The following is a 16,413-nucleotide window of genomic DNA, read 5'->3' as shown; positions in this document are numbered from 1 at the left end:
CCCCAAAATCCCTTTTGGACATCACTGGAAGTTGCTAGGACATCAACTCATTATTTTGTAAATTGATAAATGAAAGAGTAAAACATCTATCTTACCTTTTCTGTCAGCACTGTATTTCAATGTAAACAAATAGCTGGTGGAAAAATTTTCTTCATATAAGAATCACGGCTAAAACATTAAAAAAAGAGACCTACAAATTTTATATTTTGCAATCCCCTAATGAAATAATGGATCTAGGTGAAAATCAATGTTTGCTAAAACTGTTAGGGGTACTGTATAATGAATATAACTAGGCCAAATACATCCAAATCAACTGATCCTTCTTCCCCCCAGCATTTTATTATAAATTCTCACAAATTTGAAAGAATTATAGTGAATACCTATATACCTACAACCTAGATTCTATTATTAGGCTTTTATTATCTTCGCTTTATTACATATTTGTCTATGTTTCCATCTGTCTTTCCGTATTTTCCCATCTGTCTATCCATTTAATTTTTGGTGGATTTCAGGATCAGTGTAGATAACAGTGTATGTTCCCCTACATATTTTCAGCCTGGAATGATCCATCTCAACATCACCAGAACTAGACAAGCAGATGTAATGTGTCTCTTAATGTAGTGTAGTAGGAGGTACATAGCACCACCAGGGAATGTTCCTTCACCCAAAAAACAAAGAAAACCCCACAAACAAGCAAATGAAAGACAAAAATGTCCATAAAATGTGAATCTGAATCTCAAAAAGGAAGCTCAGGGTACAGCAATGTTATGCCATGAAGAAGCAAAATCAGCCAATTTCAGAATGTGAGACATTCTACAGTGCAAATGACCCAGTTTCTTCATCAAGTAAATGGCATGAAAAAGGGGCAGGGCTTCTGTAGCTTAAAAGAGACTTAAGAGACGTATCAACCAAATGCAATGGTGAGAATTCTCATTCAAACATATCAATTGTATGAGAGGACATTTTTGCAACAGTTATGGGCCAAGTATTAGAAGCTATAAGGAATTTTTATTGAGTGTAATCATGGTATGGTAGTTATGTGGGTTTTTTTTAAGATTTTTATTTTTAAGTAATCTCTGCACCCAGTTTTGGTCTCGAACTTAGAATCACAAGATCAAGAGTTGCATGCTCTACTGACTGAGCCAGCCAGCTGCCCCTGGTATTCTAGTAGTTCTGTTAAAAAAAAAAAAATCTCCTTGTTAGAGATGTATATTGAAGTATTTATGGATAAAAGATAAAAAATTCGGGCGCCTGGGTGGCTCAGTGGGTTAAGCCGCTGCCTTCGGCTCAGGTCATGATCTCAGGGTCCTGGGATCGAGTCCCGCATCGGGCTCTCTGCTCGGCAGGGAGCCTGCTTCCTCCTCTCTCTCTCTGCCTGCCTCTCTGCCTACTTGTGATCTGTCTCTATCAAATAAATAAATAAAATCTTTAAAAAAAAAAAAGATAAAAAATTCAATAAAATGTATTGACAGATGACGTACAAGAAGATGTAGAGAGGAATGAGCCCCTCAGTGGTACCCTGAACCAACAGCCCAGTTCTGTCATTCCTTTTTTTTTTTAGAAATTTAATTTTGTTTAGTTAGTTTTTTTCTTTTTAAAGATTTTATTTATTAGAGAGTGAGTGAGAGCACAAGCACTGGGAAGGAACAGAAGGAGAGGGAGAAGCAGACTCCCCACTGAGCAGGAAGTCTGATACAGGGCTTGATTCTGGGATTCCCAGATCATGACCTGAAACAGGAGGCAAACACTTAACCAGCTGAGCCACCCAGGCATACCGCCCCCACCAACCCGATTTCTTCATTCTACAAATACGTAGTCAAGACCCGCAGAGTGTGGGCCACATACTCTTCTGGGTATCCCTTACCAGGGACACAGCAGTGAACAGCACACGTATCTATCCTCAGGGGATTACATTCACATGGGAGAGAGAGACAGTAAATAAGTAAGCAGCAGCCCACAGTGTGTTAGATGGTATTAAGTACCGGAGAGAAAAATCAAAGGGGACGTCAAGACAGTGTGGAAGATAGAGCGGTTATGGAGAACCTCACTGACATTTACAACCTAGATTCTATTATTAGGCTTTTATTATCTTCGCTTTATTACATATTTGTAATACATATTACATATTTGTCTATGTTTCCATCTGTCTTTCCATATTTTCCCATCTGTCTATCCATTTAATTTTTGGTGGATTTCAGGATCAGTGTAGATAACAGTGTATGTTCCCCTACATATTTTCAGCCTGGAATGATCCATCTCAACATCACCAGAACTAGACAAGCAGACGTAATGTGCCTCTTAATGTAGTGTAGTAGGAGGTACATAGCACCACCAGAAAAATGGCTTTTCTTTTTTGTAAAGAGTGAGCCGTGTGTGTGTCTGTGTGTGAGCGGGTGGGGTGGGATAGGGGCAGAGGGAGAGGAGGAGAGGGAATCTTAAGCAGGCTCTACACCCAGCGTGTAGCTCAACACGGGGCTTGCTCTCACAACCCTGAGATTGAACCTGAGCTGAGATCAAGAGTCAGAAGCTTAATCTACTGAGCCACCCAGGTGCCCCAACAGAATGGCTTATGAGCGAAGATCTGGAAGCAGGCAAGGAGGGAGCCATGGAGATACCTCAGGGAAGAGCGTTCCAGCCAAGAGGGAGCATGTCTCAAGTGTGGAGGGCTCAGCCAGGAGGCCAGTGTAAATGGAGTGGAATGAGCAACGTTTCCTTTTTTTGTCCTTTCAGAAAATTGCTACCTTTTGCACCTTCCGTTATTTGGATCTCTGCACTTGGCAGAGTAGAAGGGCTTTATGTGATTTTTTTTTCTCATATATTAAAAGCACTTTAACATAAGTAACACATGCTTACTGTAGAAACATTAAACAACAAAGAGCATAATTTAAGAAGTATGGACTCCTGATTGAAGATAGTATATTGAACACATGTGTTTATTTGCTCCTTCTGGAAGCCACAGGGGCCAACAGAGCAGGAGGGGAGAGACAGCAGATAAAAGAGAATAACAACATTTGGAAACTGGAAAATAATAGCTGACCTAGCAACTCCGAAAATGGGGAGCTATGTGCCTGCATCGGGGAGAGTCAAGCAGCAGAGCGTTATATATCAATGAAGCTGTTCACATTTTATTTTGAAAAGGAAAAAAAACAACAAGCTACTCCTCATTGCAGAATACTGGAAGGACTGGATCAGCTAGATCAACTGAATTTAGAGCTTAAAACATGTTGAAATGCTCTGCAAGGTTCAGTAGACCCCTTGATTCCATCCTCAAATTTGTACAAACACCTGCCCTTCCCAGCGAAAGCCTGGGGACCTGTTCTTGAGAGAGGCTGAACTTGGGTGGTAACAGCAGGCTGAAGAGCTGGAGGGTTAGGTTCCTATCTACAGACTCGACAGTGAGGCCTCAGCCCGCTCCCACTCGACTGCCAGGATGTTAAACATCCCCATAGGGAGAGGGTGATGATTTAGGGAATTACTGTCTGCAACGTGTTCAGAATGGTACCTGGTAAATAGTAAATGTCTAATGTTATAATTAAGCACCTAAACCATTGGAAGTGGTTGCCTCCATAGAGCCACAAGTGGGATAGGGCACCACTGGTTTTCATTATAAACTTTCAGGAATATGTGGCTTTTTAGACTATGTAACATTACAAAAATGGTTAAGTAAAAAGTGAAAGTCCCAGGGCACCTGGGTGGCTCAGTGGGTTAAGCTGCTGCCTTCAGCTCAGGTCATGATCTCGGGGTCCTGGGATAGTGTCCCCATCGGGCTCTGCTCGGCAGGGAGCCTGCTTCCCTCTCTCTCTCTCTCTGCCTACCTCGCTGCCTACTTGTGATCCCTCTCTGTCAAATAAATAAATAAAATCTTGATTAAAAAAAAAAAGTGAGGGGCGCCTGGGTGGCTCAGTGGGTTAAAGCCCTGCCTTCGGCTCGGGTCATGATCCCGGGGTTCTGGGATCGGGCCCCGCGTCGGGCTCTCTGCTCCGCAGGGAGCCTGCTTTCTCCCCCCTCTCTCTCTGCCTGCCTCTCTGCCTACTTGTGATTTCTCTCTGTCAAATAAATAAAATCTTTAAAAATTTAAAAAAAAAAAAAAGTGAAAGTCCCTCCCTCCTCTCTATAACGTATGTAAATTCTAGAACATGCTTCAGTAACATACCTATCCTTGTGGCTGGCAGCCCAGCCAGTCACAGGAAATGAGTAGTAGCCAGGAGGAGCTGTTGTCCAGATGGGTACGGTGGTTTTGCTGCTACAAGAAAAAAGCTTGGAGGAAAGGGCACATTATGGATGACAATAACAGCTGGCCATCATACCACAGTTTACAGCTCCTTGGGTGTTTTGCTTTTATGTTTTGGTTTTGTTTTGTTTTTTTTTAAATATACATACATACAGTTTCTTTCTTTCTTTCTTTCTTTTCTTTTTTTTTTTTTTTTTTTAGAGATTTTATTTATTTATTTGACAGAGAGATCACAAGTAGGCGGAGAGGCTGGCAGAGAGAGAGGAAGGGAAGCAGGCTCCCCAGCGAGCAGAGAGCCTGATGCGGGGCTCGATCCCAGGATCCTGAGATCCTGGGACCTGAGCCGAAGGCAGAGGCTTAACCTGCTGAGCCACCCAGGCGCCCCAACACAGTTTCTTTCTTAACAAAAATAGGATCATACTGCTAGTTTTGCAGCATCTTATTTATTTATTTATTTATTTATTTTAGGAAGGCCTTAGAAAAAGTGGAAAGGCTAGATAGTTCTTTTCTAGCAATTTAGCAATACATTTGTGCTGAAGTAGAAGATTCCTATAATCAAGGGTGCTTTAGAAAACTCTTTGGAGGCAAAATAGGTGGCCCAAGATGATAAATGTAGCATTTTCTCTAGAAAGGCCAGTGTCCTTAACTTCAACTATCAGTAAAGTCTTAGGCTTGAGAGGGTGGTTAAAATTGCCATAACCAGCATTGTTCATTTCAGTAAATGGAACTTTTAATAACCTTTCTAGTTTCCTGCCTTACTCCAAAGACAAGTGGTAACAAGCCATCCTCCTGACTTTAAGCTTGCAATAAAGACTCTAGCATAGCTTGTGATTTGCCCAGAGAATTAAACATGCAAGCTTGCATGGTATTTAGAGGCTTATTATGACCTATCTCAGCTGTACCGCTTTCAAAATGATTTTTCCCTTTTGAGCCATTAATCCTGAATATGCGTGCGTGTGTGCATGCTTGCACGTGTGTGTGCGTGTACGCCCGGATGTGTGTGTGTTTGCTTTTATTTAGAGGTATTTATATTTAAGGTGGTTAACACAAGTGCAGTTAAAATGATGCTGACCAAATTAATTCCATTTAAAGCTTAGTTGTTAGCCAAATGCTATATAAAATCTTAAATAATAATCTTAATCCTTTAAAAAAATATCTGAAACTTCCAAAAAAATGACTCTGGACACTTGTACAGATTGTTTGGGGACTCAGTTCTGGATAAAATTGAGCGCCTCTTCTCCCGTTCTTTGCTTACTAGAATCAGACTGTCATAACCAGGTTGGGTCAGGCGGGTCCCTGAGAAGGAAGCCTCAGTATGAGAAGTGGATCTGAGGACCCTCTAAGATGGTCAGAAAGTATCAAGTCATTTTTCATTTTAATTTCCTGGCAAAATTCAATAAAAGTCAAGGATGTTGGATTAGTATATTAAAACATTTGGGAAAGTATCAGTGAGGTTTCTCCTTTATTGACTGCATGGCCTTAACGAGCTCACAGATTCTTCTCCAAAAATGAGGGTGGGGGTGCCTGGCTGGTGTAGTCGGTCGAGCATGCAACTCTTGATCATGGGGTCCTGAGTTTGAGCCCCACATTAGGAGTAGAGTTTACTTAAAAAAAAAAAAGAGAGAGAGAGAGAGGGCACTTTTGTGGCTTAGTCTGTTCAGCATGTGCCTTCAGCTTAGGTCAGGATCCCAGGGTCCTAGGATCAAGCCCTGCATCAGGCTCCCTGTCCACTGGGGATTTTGCTTCTCTCTGCCCCTCTCCTTCCACCCATTTCCCCACTTGGGCTCTCTCTCAAATAAATAAACTCTTAAAAAAAAAAAAAGTGAGGGGCACCTGGGTGGCTCAGTGGGTTAAGCCTCTGCCTTCGGCTCAGGTCATGATCCCGGGGTCCTGGGATCAAGCCCCACATTGGGCTCTCTGCTCAGTGGGGAGCCTGCTTCCCTGCCCCCTCTGCCTGCCTCTCTGCCTGCTTGTGATCTCTGTCCATCAAATAAATAAATAAAATATTTTTTTAAAAAAAGTGAGGACAGGAACATTGACCTCCTAGAGTTGACATGAGATGTAGGTGATACTGGGCACTTAGAACACTGAGCACAGGACACTGAGCACTGTGCCTGTTCTTGCAGGGTCTTGCCTTCATGATGTTGATGAGGAAGACGGTGAGGATGTAGACATGACATGTGAAGAGAACTTCGACATTCTTTTTCTTAGTCCTCACCAATTCTAAATTCCATTTCTGTCTCAGGTTGTGGACTTCGTAGCAGCCACGCTGCAGCGAGCGTGTGCAAGCCTGGCCCACCAGACACAGAGCACCGTGGAGTCGCAGACACTGAGCATGTCCATGGGGCTGGTGGCCGTCATGCTGGGAGGAGCGGTTCAGGTGAGTGGCAGACAGGAGCCAAAGTTGGATGGAGGGGGAGGAGAAGAGAGAAACGTGTTGCTGCCCTTCTCACCGCGTGAGAAATCAGAATGGATGTTGCACTTAGGAGAATGAGGATAAACAAGTCAGGTTGTTAATGAGAATTCTCGCCGAAGTAGAGGACAAGAAAATTGTACCATTTCCACCTTATCACCTGCCTAGACTATCAGAAGGGCGGGACTCTCTGTGACCTGGCACAAGCCTGGTTTGAAAATATTCGGCACGGTGTTGTGCATCTCTGGAGAATACTAGCTTCTCTGTCCCTTAATAAAGGGGCTCTCCACAGCTCAGCCCCTCTCCCTCTTGCTGTACTTGGGGGAAAACTTGTGTAAACTGCTGATTGCGTAGGACTCCACATGCGGCATGGTAAAGCCTTGTGTCCAGTGCATCTATCTTTTTTTTTTTTTTAAGATTTATTTATTTTAGAGAGAGTGAGAGAGAGACAGCACAAGTGAGGGGGCGGGGAGAGAGAGAGAGAGAGAGAGAGAGAATCTCAGGCAGACTCCACACTGAGCGCAGAACCTGACATAGGGCTCGATCCAAGGACCCTGAGACCATGACCTGAGCCAAAACCAAGAGTCAGGCACTGAACCAGCTGTGCCACCCAGGCACCCCAAGTGCATGTACATTTTACATACTTAATTTATAATATTTAAATTCATTCACTCAAAAAATATTTGTTGCTTATTGCTGTGTGCCTGCTGAGGGCCTGGGAATCCTGCCATGGATGAAGCAAACATGTTCCCTACCCTCATGCACTTTATAGGCAGTGAGGAGTTAGACACGAAATGACTATTCAAAAAATATACTTAGAATTGAATGCAGAAGAGGAGGGTACCAGGAGAACTTAACATCTAACGTAGGCTGGAAAGGTTTCACTGAGGGAATACCAGTTTAAGCTGAGACTTGAACGGTGAGTCGGGGTTTGGGGCTGTATGTGGTGCAGGTGGAGGCAACTCTTTCAGTCAGACAAAGGCTGGGAAGCAGGAAAGAGTTCAGTATTCTTAAATACTGGAATACAAGTGTAGCTGAACAGTAGAGACCAAGGGTCAGAGCAGTGCTGGACAAGAAGGGAGGGGGCTGTGCACACACACGCGTGCACGCGCGTGTGTGTCAGGAAACTGAGAAAGCAGAATAAGCTTAGTGCAAGTATAATGAAATCTGACCCCAAATCAGACTGGTCATAACTCTTAGCAATGAGGGGGAGCCCTCTGGGAATGGATTTTTTAACTTGAAAATTCAAATCTGATACTGATTTGTGATATATTAGAATTTGCCTCCTTTTAGCCTGTCCTTAAGACAAAAAGGAATTTTATTGGTGCCTGTTGTAAGGTGAAGCCCATTTCTTGGTAGATTTACTCAGTACTTCAGATTTATATTTTCCAAGTAGTTTGAACAAATCATTTTTAGTTCCATTTCTCAAGTCCTATTATATCCCTGCTGTTAGAATTACCAAGGAGGGATTCACCAACAGAATAGTTTTTCTTAGGTTGTGTTGTTATTGGATTTAGCTGGCCTGACTGGTTTTTTGTTTTTCTGGTTGAATATTAAGAATAGTTTTGTTTCCATAAGTTGAGGGTTTTTTGTTTTTCCCTTATTTAACACTTAGAATTGAATGTCACATCCCAAATGGAAAAGAGAGCACAGATATTTCCATTTCCCTTTCTAGAGGCCCGTTGTTGGGGGACTGGCAATATAAATTAGTCATGTTTTAAGATAGATTCACCTGACTGATACAAATGTACATCCTTACCTGTCCCTGCCCTTCCATGAGCCATCCTGACTCACTGATTACATCTTGGATTCTTCTGACTTTGCATTTAGTTAAGTGAACTTAAACACGTTACCCCTTTACTTTTGCCTTAGGTCTGTTTTTTTTTGTTTTGTTTCCTCTTTTATCCATGGATTCATAAGGGGCTTCTGTAGTAATGCTGGGTTTTCTGTTTTTGTATTAGGAAAAAAAGTCATGATTCTTAATTGTGTTTTCAGACAGTCACTGTCAGGCAAAGGCTTTTGCTTCAGAGTCTAGATTATATTATACCTACCTCTGATTAGAGTTCATCGTTTTAGCTAATGAAACAGAATCTAACAACATTTAAACCTTTCTTTCCTTTCTAATTTGTGTAATTAAGTTGATTATTAGAACTTAGTGTCTGGGAAGAGGAGTTAATTTGGAGAAAGTCTAGGTCTAGGATTGCTAACTAGACAAGTGTTATTCCAAACTCATTTTCTAAATTTCACGGTTGGTCATCAGTAACTTTCCTGTCCCTTTAGGAAGCAGTTTCTTTTTTTTTTTCTTTTTATAAGATTTTATTTATTTATTTGACAAGCAGAGATTACAAGTAGACAAAGAGACAGGCACAGCGGGGGCGAGGGGGGAGCAGCAGGCTCCCTGCTGAGCAGAGAGCCCGATGTAGGCCTCGATCCCAGGACCTTGGGATCATGACCCGAGCCAAAGGCAGGGACTTTAACCCACTGAGCCACCCAGGCGCCCCAGGAAACAGTTTCTTAATGTTGTTCCAGGGCCCATCAGGTCCCCTAAAGCACAGCTGCATGGAGCTGATCTGAGCTTGAGGCTTAGGGTGGTGGGACTGGGACTTGAACCCAAATCTTGAGATCTCATACTACGTTTCCTGAGAGTATCATAGAGCGAACTCATTCAAGAAATATTTCTCATGTGCCTCTCTGTCCTCATGGAGTTTATCTTCTAGTGGCTGTAATTAAGCCAGTGAATTCTTAATTTAAAAAAAAAAAAGATTCACCTTTCCGTATCTCATGTGTTGCTCATTATAAAACAGGCTGTACTGCATGCTGACTTAGAACCAAAACAAAAATACCACTTGTAAATAAGTTCATGACATTATAAATAAGAACTGGACATGTAAACTACTCAGCTAAATATCTGAAGAAACATAGATGATACAAAGAAATGAGAGCACAAAGAATAAACATAAGTAATTCTTGGAACTAGGAATCTTTAGGTCAGAATTTTATTCCTAGAAGAGACTCTTGGATTCTTCCGAAATCGTCCTTTTCACTGGAGCAGGACAAGGCAGGATGAGAATTTATATGCCCCATAGGTGAACTTTGCAAAGCCTCATGTGGGACTTTTTCAGTGGACACGTGCCCTCCTCTGGCTGTCAGTTGGTTCTCGCATGTTTACCTCCGCTAGCAAGCTCCCTCCCCCCACTCCTGACTCTCACTCCCATCCCTACCGGTCCAAACCCCAGTTCTTTAATTTGAAAACTTGCAGAATTTCAGAACTCCCCATCTAACTGGTTCATGCCTGACACCCTGAAGGAAATCATAGACGTAGGCTGACATAGATCTGCTCATTCCACCCCTGAAGTATTCCAGAGACTCTGGAAGAGACACAGCCAGATAAAGGAAATGGGTCACTCGCTTGAGGGCTTCAGGCCTCAGGGCCTTCTCTACGGAATTCTGAAGTCTAGATATGAGATCTGTGCTGAGAAGCAGTGACAAGACTAGAAATGAGGGCTATATGGTTAATTCTCAATTTTGATGTGGTCCTCGGTGACCCTTGAAAAATAATTAATAATTACTCAGTGGTTCCATTTTCTCATCTATCAATTAAATGAATATTACTTTATACCTCAAAAATTTTTTGAACATTTATGAACAAAATAGTTGGCACCTGTAGTCTTGGATCTCCCTGATTATTCTCATAGTGGGAAATCTGTAGGATTGTGAAGCTGAAAGAATGCACAACTTTAATCTTAAGCCTTATAAACCACTGGATTGAGAATCCACCTACTTGCCTATGATGATTAGAGAAGTTACCCAATTGAGTAAGAGGAATCCCACAATGACTAAGAAGTTTGAAAATTGGAAGAGAAGATGATTGGGTTTTTTATTATTAGACTATTTTTTAGAGCAACTTTGGATGCACAGCAAAATTGAGCAGGAGGTACAACTTCCCACATACCTCCTGCCCCAAAGAGCACAGCCTCCCCCGCTAGCAACATTCTGCACAGGAGTGGTATGTTTATTACCATCAATGATTCTACATTGACACATCATTATCACTCACAGTCTATAGTTTACATTATGGTTCACTCTTGATATTGTGTACTCTGTGGGTTTTGATCAATGGATAATGACATGTGTTTATCATTATAATATCATTCATAGCAGTTTCACTGCCCTTAAAATTCTTTGTGCTCTGCCTATTCATCTCTCCCATCAAACCCTTGGCAACCACTGATTTTATTGTTTCCATAGTTTTGTCTTTTCCAGAATGTAGCTCAGCTGAGATCACATACTATGTAGCATTTCCATACTAGCTGCTTTCACTTAGTAATAAGCATTTAAGGTTCGCCCATGTCTTTCAGGTTTGATAGCTCATTTGTTTTTAGTGCTGAATAATATTCCATGGTCTGGATGTACCACAATCTATTTATCCCTTCACCTACTAAAGGACATCTTGGTTGCCTCCAAGTTTTGGCAATTATGAATAAAGCTGCTATAAACATCTATGTGCAGGTTTTTGTATGGACATAAGTTTTCAAGTCATTTGGGTGAATACCAAGGAGCTCAGTTGCTGGAGCATATGGCGAGAGTATGTTTAGTTTTGTAAGAAACTGCCAAACTGTCTTGCAAAAGTGGCTGTACCATTTTGCATTCCCACCAACAATGAATGAGAACTCCTCTTGCTTCACATCCTCACCAGCATGTGGTGTTGTCAGTGTTTTGGATTTTAGTCATTTTAAGAGGTGTGTAATGGGATCTTGTTTTAATTTGTGATTCTCTGATGACCTGTGATGTTGAGCCTCTCTTAGTGTCCTGTATATCTAATGTGTCTTCTTTGGTGAGGAGTCTCTTCAGGTCTTTTGCTCACTTGTAAATTGGGTTGTTTGTTTTCTTATTGTTGAGTTTTAAGAGTTCTTTGTGTATTTTGGATAACCATCCTTTATCGGATACATCTTTTGCAAATATTTCCTCTTCGTAAGTCTTTCTCTTGACATTGTCTTGCAGAGTAAAAGCTTAAAAATTTTTAAATTTTAATGAAATCTAGTTTATCAGTTATTTCTTTCATGGATTTTTTTCTTTGATATTTTTTCTAAAAAAGTCAGTGCCATACTTGAAGTCATCTAGATTTTCTCTTACGTTATCTTGCAAGAATTTTATAGTTTTGCATTTTACATTTAAGTCTGTGATCCATTTTGAGCTAATTTTTGTGATAGTGTAAAGTCTGTGTCTAAATTCATTTCTTGGCAGCTCTTTCTGCCTACGGATCTTGTCCCTGTGCTATAATAAAAACACCTTCTTGCACTGAAAAAAAATTCATTTTTTTGCACATGAATGTCTAGTTGTTCAAGCACCACTTATTGAAAAGTCTGCCTTTTCTCCCTTCTGTTAACTTTGTTCTTTTGTTAGTACTATGCTGGAATCACTGAATTGCACACATGAAACTAATGTAACATCGTGTGTCAATTGTACTTCAGTTAAAAAAACTTAAAAGATCAATTGACTATATATAGGTTTCTTTCTGGATTCTCTATTTTGTTCCATTGGTCTAGTTGTCTTTTTTTTTTTTTTTTAAAGAATAAATTACTGGGACGCCTGGGTGGCTCAGTTGGTTGGACGACTGCCTTCAGCTCAGGTCATGATCCCGGAGTCCCGGGATCGAGTCCCACATCAGGCTCCCAGCTCCATGGGGAGTCTGCTTCTCCCTCTGACCTTCTCCTCGCTCATGCTCTCTCTCACTGTCTCTCTCTCAAATAAATAAATAAAATCTTTAAAAAAAAATAAATTACTGTATACAGTTGAAATAAAAAGAGACTATGCATTATAGCTTTAAGTAGATACTCCCTTTTCAGATGCTTAAAGAAAAAACAATTGTCTATGATTACTATCTATTACTAAAATATCTTTCCCAGTTCCACAGATTCCTGATGAAATTGGTCCTGTTCTTAGATAGCATATATTTTTATTCTGGACATGCATATTCTCTTCTTCCTTTAAGATACAGTAATATTGGAATGGTCAGTTGTCGTACACTTACAAGTAGGTTAACATATGTTGCAAAGGTAGAAATTTTACTGTCTGTCTATTTTGCATAGTTCCTAATTATTTAAACAAAGAAATCTGAGGGATGCGTATGGTGAAATTCTACAGGTACAAGCCTGACATGAACCTCAGGTTTTCATTTACTTGGAAGGGAGGTGGTGGGGGAAATAAACAGTTACAGTTCTGTGCATGTAGAGTTTAAATGAGAATATTATGTAGGTCTCACAAAGATGGTTGGTTGGTCGGTTGGATAATGAAACGAGTGAGTGAGTAAGTAATGAATAATTTCACCTTGTTCTAAAAAGGATTTAAGATCTGCAGGGTTTTCAGATATCAGGAACTAATGAAGCCTCATATGATAATATTCCTAGTGTTTTCAAACAGAAAAGGATTATCATTGAGTCTTGTTTCTCTACTGACTGCACATGTACTTTTCCTAGTAAGGCATGTGGCATTATAGCACAGAGCTTCTGGAGAGAATAAAACCTTACGTTATTTCGCTCTCATTTCCTGGGAGAAATTCCCTCTTGCTAGTTACTGTCCCAATCCCTTCCAGACGTATGATGTCCTTGAGTGCTGACCAGCTACTTTAGAAAATGTTGTTAAGAGCTGTTTTATTTATTCAATTGCAAGTGTATAGGGGATTAGGTAAGGGTGCAGACTCTGGAGCCAGACCTAATGAATTCATATCTTACCATCTTCCAGTTGTGTGAGCTCATACATGTTACTTAACTCTTCTGTGTCTCAGTTTCCCCCATTTATATAATGTAGATAGTAATTATAGCTAGGTCATAGGGATATGAATATGTGTGGGTTTTTTTGTTTATCATATTTTGTCTTAAAACATTTACATAGCAGTATATGTTGGACACTAAGTAATAGTGCTAATATTAATTCGCCTTTTTATAGTAAAAGGTACATAAAAGTGGAAAAAACAATAGTATGAGAAAAAAGATAATAAAAGTCAAAATATAATAATCTAGAAAAGAATTTCACCATCTGACTGGGTATTACAATCTAATACGGTAAGAATAGCTGTACTAGATAAGTGTGTACAAAGGATGTAAACAAGCTGTTCACAGAAAAAGAAATCCAAGCAGCTAATAAACATGAAAGGATGCTTAACAGCCCTGGTAGGTAGTCTGGCTAATGAAAATTAAAACCATAAGATAACCATGTTTTTCCCACCAGGTTGTAAAAATTAACTGTAATCATATTCATCACTGGTGTATTTTTAACTCAGAAAAGTACCTGCTCAGGGTATGTATTTAGTAAGTATTGGCTGTGTTTATTCAGCCATAGTTGCCGAGAGCTAGACTGTGCTGATCACACCATGAATAAGATATGCTCCCTGCCCCTCTAACTCAGAATATCTGTTTCCCTTTGCTCACGCATTGTTAACATCTGTTATATTAATTTCGGTTTGGCATTTTTTCATTTCATCTTGTAGTTGAAGTCAAGTGATTTTGCTGTCCTGAAGCAGTTGCTGCCTTTGTTGGAGAAGGTCTCCAAGGTATACCCAGACCCTGTCATCCAGGAGCTCGCCATCGATCTCCGTGTCACCATCTCTACCCATGGGGCCTTTTCCACTGAGGCTGTCAGTGTGGCTGCCCAGAGTACCCTGAACAAAAAGGATCCAGAAGGGAAGATAGAAGAGCAGCAACAAACCAGTCATGAAAGTTACAACGATGAGTCTCACAGCAAACAACAGCAAGGCCATGAGAAATCCAAACAAACGGGCCTGAAATCTAGTGTTCCACTCATTCCTCAGGAGGTCAGTGAGCCCAGAGCCACTACAAACCAGAAATCTGGAAGTGTAACCACAGACCAGCTCCAGGAGGTTCTTTTATCAGCTTATGATCCTCAGATTCCAACCCGGGCTGCTGCTCTGCGAACTCTTTCCAGCTGGATAGAGCGGAGAGAAACAAAAGCCCTTGAGATGCAAGAGAAGCTTCTCAAGGTGAGTAGAACACGGGCAAAACACACGCACACAGAGTGGGGCAGCTTTCCAGGAGCCTTGACTGTGTATCGAGCACTGCCCTGGACTACCCTGAGGGAAGTTATAATTGTTCTGATGAGTTAAGACTTAGACACAAGGAAGACTTAGATAACCACCTGAGACCACTCAGTTGAGCATGAACAGGGAAGAAAAGGGGATGGAACATCATGACCATATTTCCAAGAAGCCACCTGTTTGTTTGTTTTTTTATATATAAGATTTTTATTTATTTATTTGACGGGGAGTGAGAGAGAGAGAGCACACAGAGGGGGAGTGAGAGGGAGAAGCAACTCCCTGCTGAACAGGGAGCTCGACGCTGGGCTCCATCCCAGGACCCTGGGATCATAACCTGAGCTGAAGGCAGATGCTTAACTGACTGAGCCACCCAGGTGCCCCTGTTTTTTCTGGGCCCCTTTTAAGAGGAGACTCATACAGAACTGGGCCTTCCCTTTCCCCAAGCCTCCCTGCCTTCTCCCTCCATCACGGTGAAGAAGCTATTCTTTACGTGGAGGATGTCTGTGGGAGAAAATGTGTGCTGAGCTGAGCATCTTTTCCCTTTTGTGGGAGTTTGCCTGGCCTCAATATGGGTTAGAGATTAAGAGCAAAGGGACTAGGGGCACCTGAGTGGTTCTATCATTAAGCGTCTGCCTTCTGCTCAGGTCATGATCCCAGGGTCCTGAGGTGGAGCCCTACATCAGGCTTCCTGCTCAGCAGGGAGTCTGCTTCTCCCTCTCCCACTCCCCCGGCTTGTGCTCCCTCTCTCACTGTCTCTCTCTCTATCAAATAAGTAAATAAAATCTTAGGGGAAAAAAAAAGAGCAAAGGGTCTAGAGACTACTGATCAAATCCCAGATGAGTTTCTTGGACAAGTCATTTAAATTTTCCGAGCCTCAATTTCTACATCTGTAAAGTGAGGGTAATAACAATAGGACAATAGGACCCACTTTATGGCTCAGTCGGTACAGTATACAGCTCTTGATCATGGGGTTGTGAGTTTGAACCCCGTATTGGGTGTAAAGATAACTTAAAAACAAAATCTTTAAAAAAAGAAGGATTTAAAATAAAATAGTCCATGCGCAGGCCGCTGGCTGGCTCAGTTGGTAGAGCAGGCAACTCTTGATCTCGGGGTTTTAAGGTTGAGCCCCACATTAGGCATAGAACTTACTTAAAATAAATTAAAAAATAAAAATAATAATAAAGTAAGAGACTTTAGAGGGAATGAATGCAGCCTTGCTGACACTTGGAGAAGAAAAAACAGTCTGTGTAAAGCACTAGTTCTAGTGATCAGCATATAATGAGGATCCCGTAAAGGTTCAGTCATTATCATTATTATTATCATCTCTTTCGTACACTTTAGCTATTAGATGAAGAGTTATAATTCTGATTGAAAACATTTATCTTTACTCACTAAAGTATTAGAACCAATAGTATAATAATAATAACTGCTGTTGGGGGCGCTGGGTGGCACACAGTTAAGTGTCTGACTCTTGGTTTCAGCTCAGGTCATGATCTCAGCGTCGTGGGATAGAGCCCCGCATCCAGCTCTGTGCTCAGTGCAGAGTCTGCTTGAGTTTCTCTATCCCTTTACCTTTTTTCTTCCCTGCCTCAAATAACTTAATAGTAATAATAATAACAACAGCTGCTGTTTATTATTAGATCGTGTATCTTTTAGGTATTATCTCCAGTCCTCATAACAGCTGCAATATTAGTATTATCCCCATTTTATAGATGAGCA

At 41.2% G+C, this 16,413-nt stretch overlaps 1 protein-coding gene across 1 annotated transcript in view; it reads left to right on the top strand.

Moving 5' to 3' along the window:
- Positions 1–16,413, top strand: part of TANGO6 (transport and golgi organization 6 homolog) — a 182,841-nt gene that overhangs the window by 60,097 nt on the left and 106,331 nt on the right. Inside the window, exons 12-13 of the mRNA XM_044255839.1 lie at positions 6,477–6,611; positions 14,131–14,640. Coding sequence (XP_044111774.1) covers positions 6,477–6,611; positions 14,131–14,640 — 645 coding nt within the window. The remainder of the gene's footprint in view (positions 1–6,476; positions 6,612–14,130; positions 14,641–16,413) is intronic.

Source organism: Neovison vison, chromosome 7 (genome assembly GCF_020171115.1).
Source record: "Neovison vison isolate M4711 chromosome 7, ASM_NN_V1, whole genome shotgun sequence".
Taxonomy (NCBI): domain Eukaryota; kingdom Metazoa; phylum Chordata; class Mammalia; order Carnivora; family Mustelidae; genus Neogale; species Neogale vison.
Note: the sequence above shows the minus strand (reverse complement) of the source record. Positions and strands in the feature narration are given on the sequence as shown.